This window comes from Halichoerus grypus, chromosome 3 (assembly GCF_964656455.1).
Source record: "Halichoerus grypus chromosome 3, mHalGry1.hap1.1, whole genome shotgun sequence".
NCBI lineage: Eukaryota > Metazoa > Chordata > Mammalia > Carnivora > Phocidae > Halichoerus > Halichoerus grypus.
The window spans coordinates 44,709,562-44,721,052 of NC_135714.1; the positions used below are offsets into that span (position 1 = coordinate 44,709,562).

General features: G+C 42.2%; 1 protein-coding gene across 1 annotated transcript; it reads right to left on the reverse strand.

Moving 5' to 3' along the window:
- Positions 1-1,289: 1,289 nt before the first annotated feature.
- SPINK2 (serine peptidase inhibitor Kazal type 2) lies at positions 1,290-11,239 on the reverse strand. The gene is made up of 4 exons (XM_036084288.2): positions 11,082-11,239; positions 10,170-10,222; positions 2,382-2,491; positions 1,290-1,615 (listed from the first exon to the last, which is right to left on the reverse strand). Exons 1-4 carry the CDS (start codon positions 11,134-11,136, stop codon positions 1,570-1,572), a joined length of 264 nt encoding a protein of 87 aa, XP_035940181.1. The 5' UTR covers positions 11,137-11,239; the 3' UTR covers positions 1,290-1,569.
- Positions 11,240-11,491: the final 252 nt, after the last annotated feature.

Consider the following 11,491-nt stretch of genomic DNA (forward strand, 5'->3'; position numbering starts at 1 on the left):
CTTGGGAGTGTGAAACTTAGGGAGAGTGAAAAGGACACAATGTTCCAAAAGGTTAATACTGGTTACCTCTGGAGGCTTGTATGGGCATGACTTTCACTTTTTAAATATACTTGTGCATTTCTTAATTTTCCAAAGAGTATATACTTTTATAAAATGAAAATTTTAAGCCAAAAATAACTACAGAACATGAATTGTAGCCCATGTATGTTATACAACTTCCCGCTTTGTTGCTTCTGTTCCATTTAAGAAACAGAGGACTGGGAATTTGGAGACCCAGGCTTCTAGTCCAAACTTTCACTGTGTTCTATAACCTTGGGCAAGGTGGTTTGCCTCTGTGGGCCTCAGTTTCTTTCTCTCTAAGAGGGATACTAGAAATAACAGCAGCTACTATTTCAGTGGTTTCTATGTCCAAGCACTGTGCTAAATACCTTCCTCTCAACAGCTCCCTGAGTTGAGCATTACCCCGTTTTCCATATATGAAAAACAAAGCACAAGTGTTGGAATCAGAATTCGAACTCAGGTTTAGCTGATGCCGAAGCCGTATTCTTTCCACTACACACTCTCTTAGCCACCTCTTGCCTCGTGGCTCATGGTTTCCTGGTGCTAGAAGCTAGCACTTACACCCAGGACTTGACCAAAATCCTCCACCTGGAAACATCATTCTAAAGTAATCCCCGTCACCTTTATCATTGCTAACGTTTATTCTTATGTTGTATCAAACTCGAAAACAGGATGTTGCAACCTCAGTACTACTGATATTTTGGACTGAAAAATTCTTTGTTGTTAGGAGCTGTCCTGGGTGCTGTAGGATGTTGGCAACATCTCTGGCATCTACCCACTAGATGTCAGTGGTGCCCACCCTTCAACTGTGACACCAGAAATGCCTCCAGACACAGTGCCAGATGTCCCCTGGGGGGGAAATCGCCCTGGGGTTGAGAACCCTGCTCTAAAAGGAGGAAAAAGCCAAGTACCTGCATTAACCCTGATGGGGAACTATTGAAAGAAGACACTGAATCTAGGAAATATTTCTACCCACATGATTCTGTGACTTTACCAGCTCGCGTTACAATCTCACGCTCCAAGTGTCTCATGGGTGTGTGTCCTGTGCAGAACACTGTCCCACGTACCTATACATTAACTATGAAAGATGTGCAGGAAAGGGGAAGGAGAATAAATCTTGCTCTCAATAATGACTCCACTTCGCCATTATGAAATTCACCTTTGCCTGAGAGAAGAGCCACCAGGAGCCTGCTGAGTAAGAATGGGTATTCAACAGAGAACAGCACTACTTGAAGACAATGCGGATTTTATTCCAGCTAAATAAAGCAATGCACAAGGCACCTGGGTAATAAGCTTAACTCAAGGGGCAAAAGCCAAGAAACAAGGATTTTTTTGTGTTTGTTTTAATTATCAGTCACTGCAGATAGCTCTCTTCCACACCTCCTCTCAGAAAATGTGGGCTAACAAATCCCATGCAAAGGAACATAGGAAAGAGAAAAGGGGAAATGGAATTCATCCAGCATACTGTTGAAGGTGGTTTCTCCAAGTTCTCTTCTATAAACTGCTCCATCAACACGGTCCACTCCGGATTATTTTAATATCATGACCATCTTCCCTGCAAATTGAACAACCATAAAGACACACTTATTACCCACCATACTGAAACTGTCCCGCTCTTTGTACCCAAAAGACCCATGTCATTACACATTAGATTCCTTCTAAGGGGATGCTGACTTAATCATTTTTAGAGCTAAACCTGGTAAACAATGAATGTGAAAGCCTCAACTCTGCCATTTTTTCCCTATGAGTGACATGAAGGGAATCAGGTGTAACACATACTACTTAGTATTCTCCTAGGCAGAATTATCAAGACCTATGTCCCAACTTGTAATGAAGGTTGTACAGGTTACCTGCACATGCCCTCTGAATTTAAAAGAATATTCGAGGGAACATTCGGTGGAACATACAACTCTTGATCTCAGAGTGGTGAGTTCAAACCCCACACTGGGTATGGAGCCTACTTAAAAAAAATTTTTTAATAAAAAATATAGATAAATAAATAAATAAATAAAAGACTATTAGATATTTCACACAGTTTAACTATTAGACATACTCTTAATTTGGGGAAACTGCCCATCCATGGATAGTAACATAACCTGATTATCTGGTCTATAGTTGGTTAATCACAAACGCCATTCTCTAACTTTGACCTGGAAAATGCACTGAAGGAGTCTGTCTTTCTAAATGTCAGTCTGAAAACAGATAATGTCACATTTGATTCTGACATCCAAGAAAAGAGTTGCTACTTCCTAAGTAATCAAAAATCAAGAAAAGGACTAAAGAAAACTTGACTAGTCTATACTGTAAAATTATGATTTTACCTGATTTTCAAACACAGAGTACACTCGTTGGGATAAGTGGACATGTCGCTTCCACACACGGGGCTAAAGTCTCTGGGACATCCTGGTAATTTATACTGATTGCAGTTTGGCTAGAAAAGAGAAAGGAGGACAGAAATTACAGAACTAAGACATTCTCATCACAAAATAGCTGAGGGGAAGACAAAGTCCCAAGTCTCCTAGATTTCCTAGAAACATCCTACAAAAATATTTGTTTTCCACACACAAAATGATTTTTCTAATGCAAAAACCAGATGCAACATTGAAGCAATGATTTAATACCTATTATGTAAGAAAAGGACCTCCCCAGTCTGGCTGATTTTTATTTATTCATTATTTTTTAATTTTATTTTATTTATTTGTTTAGAAAGGGAGGGGAGATAGGAGGGAGAGACGGAGAGAGAGACAGAGAAAATCTCAAGCAGACTCCACACCCAGAGCAGTGCCCGATGCAGGACTCGATCTCACGACCCTGAGATCATGACCTGAGCCAAAATCAAAAGTCAGACGCCCAACTGACTGAGCCACCCAAGTGCCCCAGTCTGGCTGATTTTTAAATGAAAGTCCAAGACAGGCCACCATACCACTTTCCAATCCTCTAGCTTTGTAATTTGCACTCTACTACTATCTCCACATTAATGTTGTTACATTCCACCTTAATCCCTTGACATAATGTCAAGACAAACTCAGGAATCTAATCTTTTATTCTGGACCTTTAAGATAGTGGCATGTAACCAAGAGCACCCAAAGAAAGCAACAGGTTCATAACTGGACCTTCCTTAGGGGTTGTTATGGGTTGAATTGTACCCACTCAAAAAGTGATGTTAAAGTCATAACCACCAGTACCTCAGAAAGTGACCTTATTGGACATAGGGTCTTTATATAAGGAATTGAGTTAAAATGAGATTAGTAGAATGGACCCTAATCCAATATGACTGGTGTCCTTATAAAAAGGGAAAATTTGGACATAGAGTCACAAACAGAGAGAAGATCACGTGAAGGCACAGAGAATGCCATTTACAAGCCAAGGAACCCTTGGGACTACCAGAACCTAGGGGAAAGGCATGGAACAGATTCCCCTCCCCTCCACCCAGCCCTCAGGAGGAACCAATTCTACCACCACCTTGATGTAGGACCTCTACCCTCCAGAACTGGGGGACAATCAATTTCTGCTGTTTAAGCCCCCCAGTTTGTGGTGCTTTATGACAGCAGCCCCAGGAAACTGATGGGGGTCATGGCACTCAATCCTGTGATTAGATGGATTTGAGGCCAGACAGATAAAATATCTTGCTCATAGCTGCTCATCTCCAGCAGGGCCAGGACTAGACGTGGTCACGGTGATCAGACTATGGTGTGCAGAGTCTCACTTTAACAAAGGTCAAACATATGGCCCGCTACCTTTCTGTTTTATATATTCACATGTATATATATATATTTGTTTTAGTAAATGGTGATCACTTTTCCTCACTTCAGAATAAAAGAGTCACCCTGTTTTAGCACTGAATAAATGCAATACATGTTTCTATTGATATTATCTGGATTTATAAAGACCTAAACAGTGCTGGCCAGGGGCCAACCTCTAAAGTACAAGAGGTTTTTTTGACCCTTTCCATCCTCCGTTCAGCCCTCATTTCGGAGTCTGATGTGCTCCCCAGGGCTCAGCAAGATGATGCCTTGTAGGGCCGCTCTCACAGGCCACATTGCAGGATGGCAGCACCATGCACTCCTATTTTAAGTCTTTGTTACTTGCAGCCAAATCTAATCCTGATACAAGAGATAGGACCTTTCCTTTGAATGTTTCAACTGCAGCTGACCCTTGAACAACATGGGTTTAAATGTATTTTCTCTTCCTTATGATTTTCTTAATAACATTTTCTTTTCTCTAACTTATAAGAATACAGGTAAGATAAGGATGTAACACACACACAAAATGTGTATTAATCAACTCTTTTTTAAATTTTTTTGTAGAGAAGGAGAGAGAGGGAGGAGTGCAGGAGGGGCAGAGGGAAAGAGAGAATCTTAAGCAGACTCCACACCCAGGTCAGAGCCCAAGGCGGGACTTGATCTCATGACCCTGAGGTCATGGCCTGAGCCGAAATCAAGAGTCAGATGATTAACCAACTGAGCCACCCAGGTGCCTCTAATCAACTCTTTATGTTATCAGTAAGGCTTCTGGTGAACAGTAGGCTATGAGCAGTTAAATTTTAGAGTCAAAAGTTACACTCAGATTTTTGACTATGGGAGGGGGGATCAGTACTCCCTAACCCCCACATTATTCAAGGGTCAACTGTAATTAAGAGTTCTTTGTGCTATCACTACAAAAATGATACCCATAATAAGTCCACACATAATAAGTCCGTGATTTCCTGTTTTGGTTTCTTTAAAACAGGATTTCTCGGGGCGCCTGGGTGGCTCCGTCGTTAAGCATCTGCCTTCAGCTTAGGTCATGATCCCAGGGTCCTGGGATTGAGCCCCACATCAGGCTCCCTGCTCCGTGGGGAAGCCTGCTTCTCCCTCTCCCTCTGCTTGTGTTCCCTCTCTCGCTGTGTCTCTCTCTGTCAAATAAATAAATAAAATCTTTAAAAAAAATAAAATAAAACAGGATTTCTCAACCATAATTCACATTCTGGACCAGATAATTCTTTGGGGTGGGAGGTTATCCTGTCTGTTGTAGGATATTCTCTATCCACTAGATGCCAGTGTCATCCCCCCTATCATGAGAATCAAAAATAACAGTCTAAATGTCTGCTAGAGGGCAAAATTGCCCCCGGCTGAGAATCACTATTTTTTTTTTTAAAGATTTTATTTATTTATTTGTCAGAGAGAGAGAGATCACAAGCAGGGGGAGCAGCAGGCAGAGGGAGAGGGAGAAGAAGGCTCCCCGCCGAGCAAGGAGCCCGATGTGGGACTCGATCCCAGGACAATGGGATCATGACCTAAGCTGAAGGCAGATGCCCAACCAACTGAGCCACCCAGGCATCCCTGAGAATCACTATTTTAAAATACAGTGAAAATTTAAGGGACACCTGGCTGTCTCCGTCGGTAAAGCATGTGACTCTTGATCTTGGCGTTGTAGATTCGAGCCCCACGTTGGGTATAGAAATTATTTAAAAATAAAATCTTAAAAAAAGTACAGTGAGAATTTAAAACAACGTAATATACAATAGTTGTTTCACCTACACCTAATTCAACAGCAATTTTGTTTAGCAATTTGTCTTTTAGCAAGTCTTTCAAAAGCATTCAATTCAGTCCTCATATAAACTATGACTTTATTTCTTTACACTCATGTTTATGTTGTCCTTACATTTTTGGTTCAAATAAGGCTGGTAACTGCCGTAACAGGCTTGTGAACTCACACACTTAAGTATGGGTAGGAATACAACTATACCGATGGGAAAAAGCCTACTGGCATACAAGAGAGTAGGCTATCTGTAGCCAGTAAGTGATCATGATGCTGTGGGGATTGTTCAGAGAGAAAGGAGAGGGTCATTTGTGAGTTGCTTAAGTGGAAGGTGTTCAGTGAGTGTTTAGTGTTAACAACTAGCCCCGGTGGACCCAGAGAGGGCTACCTGTGCACGTCACCTCAGAAGCTTAAAAACACTGACTTAGTACCATTTGCAATGACAAGGATGGAGCTAGAGAGCTAAGCAAAAGGAGTCAGAGAAAGACAAATACCATATGATTTCACTCATATGTGGAAATTAAGAAACAAAACAAACAAGCAAAGGGAAAACAAAACTGAGAGGGAGGCAAACCAAGAAACAGACTCAACTATAGAGAACAATCTGATGGTTACCAGAGGGGATGTGTGTTGGGGGGGGGGAATGGGTGAAATAGGTGATGGGGATTAAGGAGAGCATTTGCTGTGATGAGCACCAGGTGATGTATGGAAGTGTTGAATCACTATATTGTACACCTGAGAGTAGTATTACACTGTATGTTAACTAACTGGAATTTAAATAAAAACTTTTTAAAAACTTAAAAAAAAACAAAACAAGAAAACACTGATTTGGGGCCTCATGCCAGACCTACTCAATTAGAATCTCCAGGGTTAGAATCCATGTGTCTAGAGGCCCCTGAATTCTGATTCAGCTAGGACTGGGTTTAGGAACTGCTGTTCCCAATCATCTTGACATCCAGTCCACTTAGACTATGTATGGAACCTAAGGAGAATACACTGAGACACACAATTTGGCACACGATTTCAGGGAACCCCAGCTCTAGACCTTTCTTGCCTCCCCATTTTTAACCAAAACATATCTTGCCTATGCCCACTCTCTGACTGACTAGATAAACAACTAATCAAAATCAATCTATTTAGCCTGCAGGTCTTAGGGTTTTTTATATTCAACAGAAGCTTTCAAATGCTTTCATCTCAAAGAATGACTAATATATGGATTTTGAGGAGGACTAACAGGCTGGTAAGGAAGTTTTGTTTGTTTTGTTGTTTAAGCAGAAGACCTTTGATGTCTCTCAGATCCCCAAGGGATCTACCCAGCTGGAAGACAATGTTGGTATTCCAGGCTGTTTCCAGTCTAATTCTCATGATTTCAAAGCTAGCTTTGGCTATCCACCATTTAACTTTATTAAATTCAGGTTACTCACTTCCTGGATTTACTCTGAGCTGAGACATGAGGCTGTATGAACAAATACTTTTCACTCTTATCAATGAGGTCAAATAATTTCATTAATAAATTATGCCCCCACATGGAAATCTTAGTTTTATAATAAAAAATTTTATATATATATACGTTATATATGTTATATATATATTTATATATATATAAAATTCATAACAAGTCCACCATCTAGGGAGGCTCTAAATTACACCCCACAACATGCCAACTATAGAGGAGAGTTTACCCATGGTAGACTGCTCCTCAGAGCTTTAGAAGACACTCTCATTCTGGAAGAGGGCCACATCACATTTTTTTTTTTTAAGATTTTTATTTATTTATTTATTTGTCAGAGAGAGACAAGCAGGGGAAGCAGCAGGCAGAGGGAGAAGCAGGCTCCCCACTGAGCAACGACCCCAATATGGTACTTGATCCCAGGACGTCGGTATCATGGCCTGAGCCTAAGGCAGATGCTTAACCAACCGAGCCACCCAGGCATCCCAGTCACATCATATTTTTACTTATTCCTTAGAATCAATTTAATTTTTGTAGAAGGATGTGATATGCTTCTAAGTAATTCTCTGAGCTTTATACTCTGAATCTTTTCTTTTGAAAGGTTCTCAAATACTTTACCAGATATATCCCCTCATTTGTTTATTCAATAAATGAAAAAGATTTTAAGATAGATGTTAGAGAAGTACAAAGACAAACTGAGTCCTGCCTGTAAGAAGTTCAGTGTATAGGGTGCCTGGGTGGCTCAGTTGGTTAAGCGACTGCCTTTGGCTCAGGTCATGATCCTGGAGTTCCGGGATCGAGTCCCACGTCGGGCTCCCTGCTCAGCAGGGAGTCTGCTTCTCCCTCTGACCCTCCCCCCTCTCATGTGCCTTCTCTCTCTCAAATAAATAAAATCTTTAAAAAAAAAAAAAAGTTCAGTGTATAGTAAGAAAATAAAAAATACACATGGAAAAAAATAAAATAAAATAATTTTGAAAAAAGAAAAATACATGGTGGTAGATAGAATTTAGATTAGAGAGGTTTGAGAGAATGTCTACCTCAAGGAAATAAAGCAGACTAACCAAAGGCACAGTGGTGAGGGAAGTGTTTGACCTGAGAGCAAAGCAGTTTAATTTAAAGGAGCTTCCAACACTCTTTCATAATAAAAACACTCAACGAACTAAGCAGAAAAGAGAACTTCCTCAACCTGATAAAGAACATCTATAAAACCCCCACAGCTAACATTATACTTAATGGTGAAAGACTGAATGCTTTTCCCCCAAATTAGGAATAAGACAAGGATGTCCATATTCATTTGTTTTATTCAAGATGGCATAGAATATTCTAGCAAAGACAATTAGGCAATAAAATAAATAAAAGGCATCAGATTGGAAAGGAAGAAATAAAACTATTTCTGGTTTATATAAAATTTCTCTTTATATAGACAGGTCTGAGGAATACAAAAGGAACTATTACAACTAAAAAACAAATCCAACAAGACTGCAGGATACAAGATCAATATACAAAAATCAATTGTATTTCTATACACTTGCAGTGAAACATCTGAAAATGAAATTAAGAAAAAGATCCATTTATAACAGCATTAAAAAGAATAAAATATTTAGGAATATATTTAACAAAAGAAGTATAAGAATTAAACACCGGGCGCCTGGGTGGCTCAGTTGGTTAAGCGACTGCCTTCGGTTCAGGTCATGATCCTGGAGTCCCTGGATCGAGTCCCGCATCGGGCTCCCTGCTCAGCAGGGAGTCTGCTTCTCCTCTGACCCTCCCGACCCTCCCCCCTCTCATGTGCTCTCTCTCTCTCAGTCTCTCTCTCTCAAATAAATAAATAAAATCTTAAAAAAAAAAAAAGAATTAAACACCAACAACTACAAAACATTGTTGAAAGAAATTAAAGACCTAAATAAGTGAAAAGGCATCCCATATTCATGGATCAAAAGATTTAACTTTCTTAAGATAGCAATACTCCCTAAATGGTTCTACAGGTTCAATGCAATCCCTATCAAAAATCCCAACTGCCCTTTTTGCAGCAGAAATTGGCAAACTGATCTTTAAATTCATATGGAAAGGCAAGTGACCCTGAAAAGCCAAGACACTCTTGAAGAAAAAGTTGGAGGATTCACACTTTCCCATTTTGAAACTTACTACAAAGCTACAGTAATTAAAACAGTGTGGCACTAACATCTGAAACTAATATAACACTGTATGTTAACTACTCTGGAATTAAAATAAAAACAAAACAAAATAGGGGCGCCTGGGCGGCTCAGTCAGTTAAGCATCCAACTCTTGGTTTCGGCTTACGTCATGATCTCAGAGTTGTGAGATGGAGCCCCACATTGGGCTTCCCACTCAACAGGGAGTCTGCTTTCCCTCTCTCTCTCTCTCGGCCTGCCCCTCCCTGCACCATGCCCTCTCTCTCTCTCTCTAAAATGAATAAATAGGCATGCCTGGGTGGCTCAGTCGGTTAAGTGGTTAAGTGGTTAAGCATCTGCCTTCAGTTCAGGTCATGATCCCAGGGTCCTGGGATTGAGTCCCGCATCCAGCTCCTTGCTCAGCAGGGAGCCTGCTTCTCCCTCTGCCTGCCGCTTCCCCTGCTTGCACGCTTGCTCTCTTTCTTTCCTTCTCTCTCTCTCTGACAAATAAGTAAATAATATCTTTAAAATGAATAAATCTTAAAAAATAATAAAATAATAAAACAAAAAACAATGTGGCAATAGCATAAGGATAGAAGAGCACAAGCTATGGGAAAGCAGTGGAAAGTACAGGCAGAAAGATAGGCTGCAGTAAGGACACTCTGTGAACATTATTATCTAGATAATGTTCATAAAATGTCTAGTACAAGATATAACCATTAGACCAAGGACCTTTTGAATCATCAAAGAAACTATTAAAGGAAACAAAGTGCTGAGGCCTTCAAGGACTGAGCTATTTTCAACCAAAATTTACAATTTTGATCTGCATCAAAAGGTCTGCCTTAGAATCTGATTTCTGAAGAGACAGTCAACAGTTTCAAAAGTGGCAGGTCAAAAAAAAAAAAAAAAAAAAACAGGTGGCAGGCCAGACTTGAAAACCAGCCCCAACCCAAACCATCTGGACTTCACTATATTAGTGGAAACAATACAGGTGGTTTCCTACTTACTGTTCTGTATTCTGAATGTTGGTCAAACTCAGAGCTCAAAGAGTCCAAAGAGACTGCAAGAAGAAAACAGACATTAAAGTATATGATTAAGGTCAATTCTTATTCATAAGGAGCTTTTAGAATCCAGCCTGTGATTTATCCCGGCCACACCCTCTCCCGTTCTCTTAGATGCCTAGCTTCTTTGATCAGCCCCCATTGCCCAGCCCCACGCCCCCAAAGAAGGGTATTGTTTTCTGGCACCTCTCCTGGCAGACACACAGAAGGAACACTTGGTCCAGGGTCTGTAATTGACCACCCTAACAGGCTTGCTTGAGAAAGAACTTCGGAGCTATGGAATAAAAGAGAAGGAACTCTTAATAATTCACGATATTCTTCTCTGTGGCTCAGAGTAACAAACGCAAAACTTAACGTTAGGTGCTATCGTTTTAACTCCCATTTTCGAGTGGGCGTCAAATCTGGCTGGACTTAAAGCCCCTTTCTCATAAGCCTCAGCGTGCCTGGCGCGCTTGGCATTCCCAAGCCCTATTCCTGTTCATTTCCCGCAGAGGTTCGTTAGGGCCACTGTGTCCATAAAAAAACAACTTCTGATCTTGGGTTCCAGATAATCTGCTTCAAGGGAGAAAGAGCAGACAGCAGGGTGTCGCTACGAAGGAGCCAGGAGCCAAGGCCAAGCAAGAACGAAAGAGTATCACTGCCTCCACCGCCACCCCCCAGCCCTGCACGCCCCGCACGTTCGCGCTCTCTAGACGACCGCAGGCGGCGGGAACCGCCAGTAACGTGTGTGCCGAGGGCCGCCAGGGGGCCGGGATCCGGGGGTGGGTAGCCAGGGGGCCAGACCCACCCTCTGATACTCCTCCGCGCCACCCCCCACCCCGTCCTGGCCGACCAGGCCCGGTGAGCGGTGAGCGTTACCTGCCAAGTCCCCGGCCAGGAGCAACAGCACCAAACGCACGGCCAAGAGCGCCATGCTCCCTCTGTGGCCAGCCGTCCGATCACCGCCCGCTCCCGCGATGCGCGACAAGCACCGCGCGACCAGGTCGGAGGGGCGACAGGCTGGCTGGGGGGAAGGGGGGCGGGGGGCGGGGCTACGGGGGGAGGGGCCGTTGTTACCCCCTACCTCCCATCCCGCCGAGGATGGGAGTGAGCAATTAAGGGCAAGATCTCTCCCTGCCGCAAACAAGAACCTCGTGAGAGCCCTGGGGAGCAACTCTGGGGGCTCTGCCAGCCAACCCCTACTTCTTCAGCATCTACTCTGTCCGAGGCAGTGTTTTGGCGCTCGACTAAACAAAGGAGGTCCCCGCTCTCGGAAAGTTTTCTGGTGT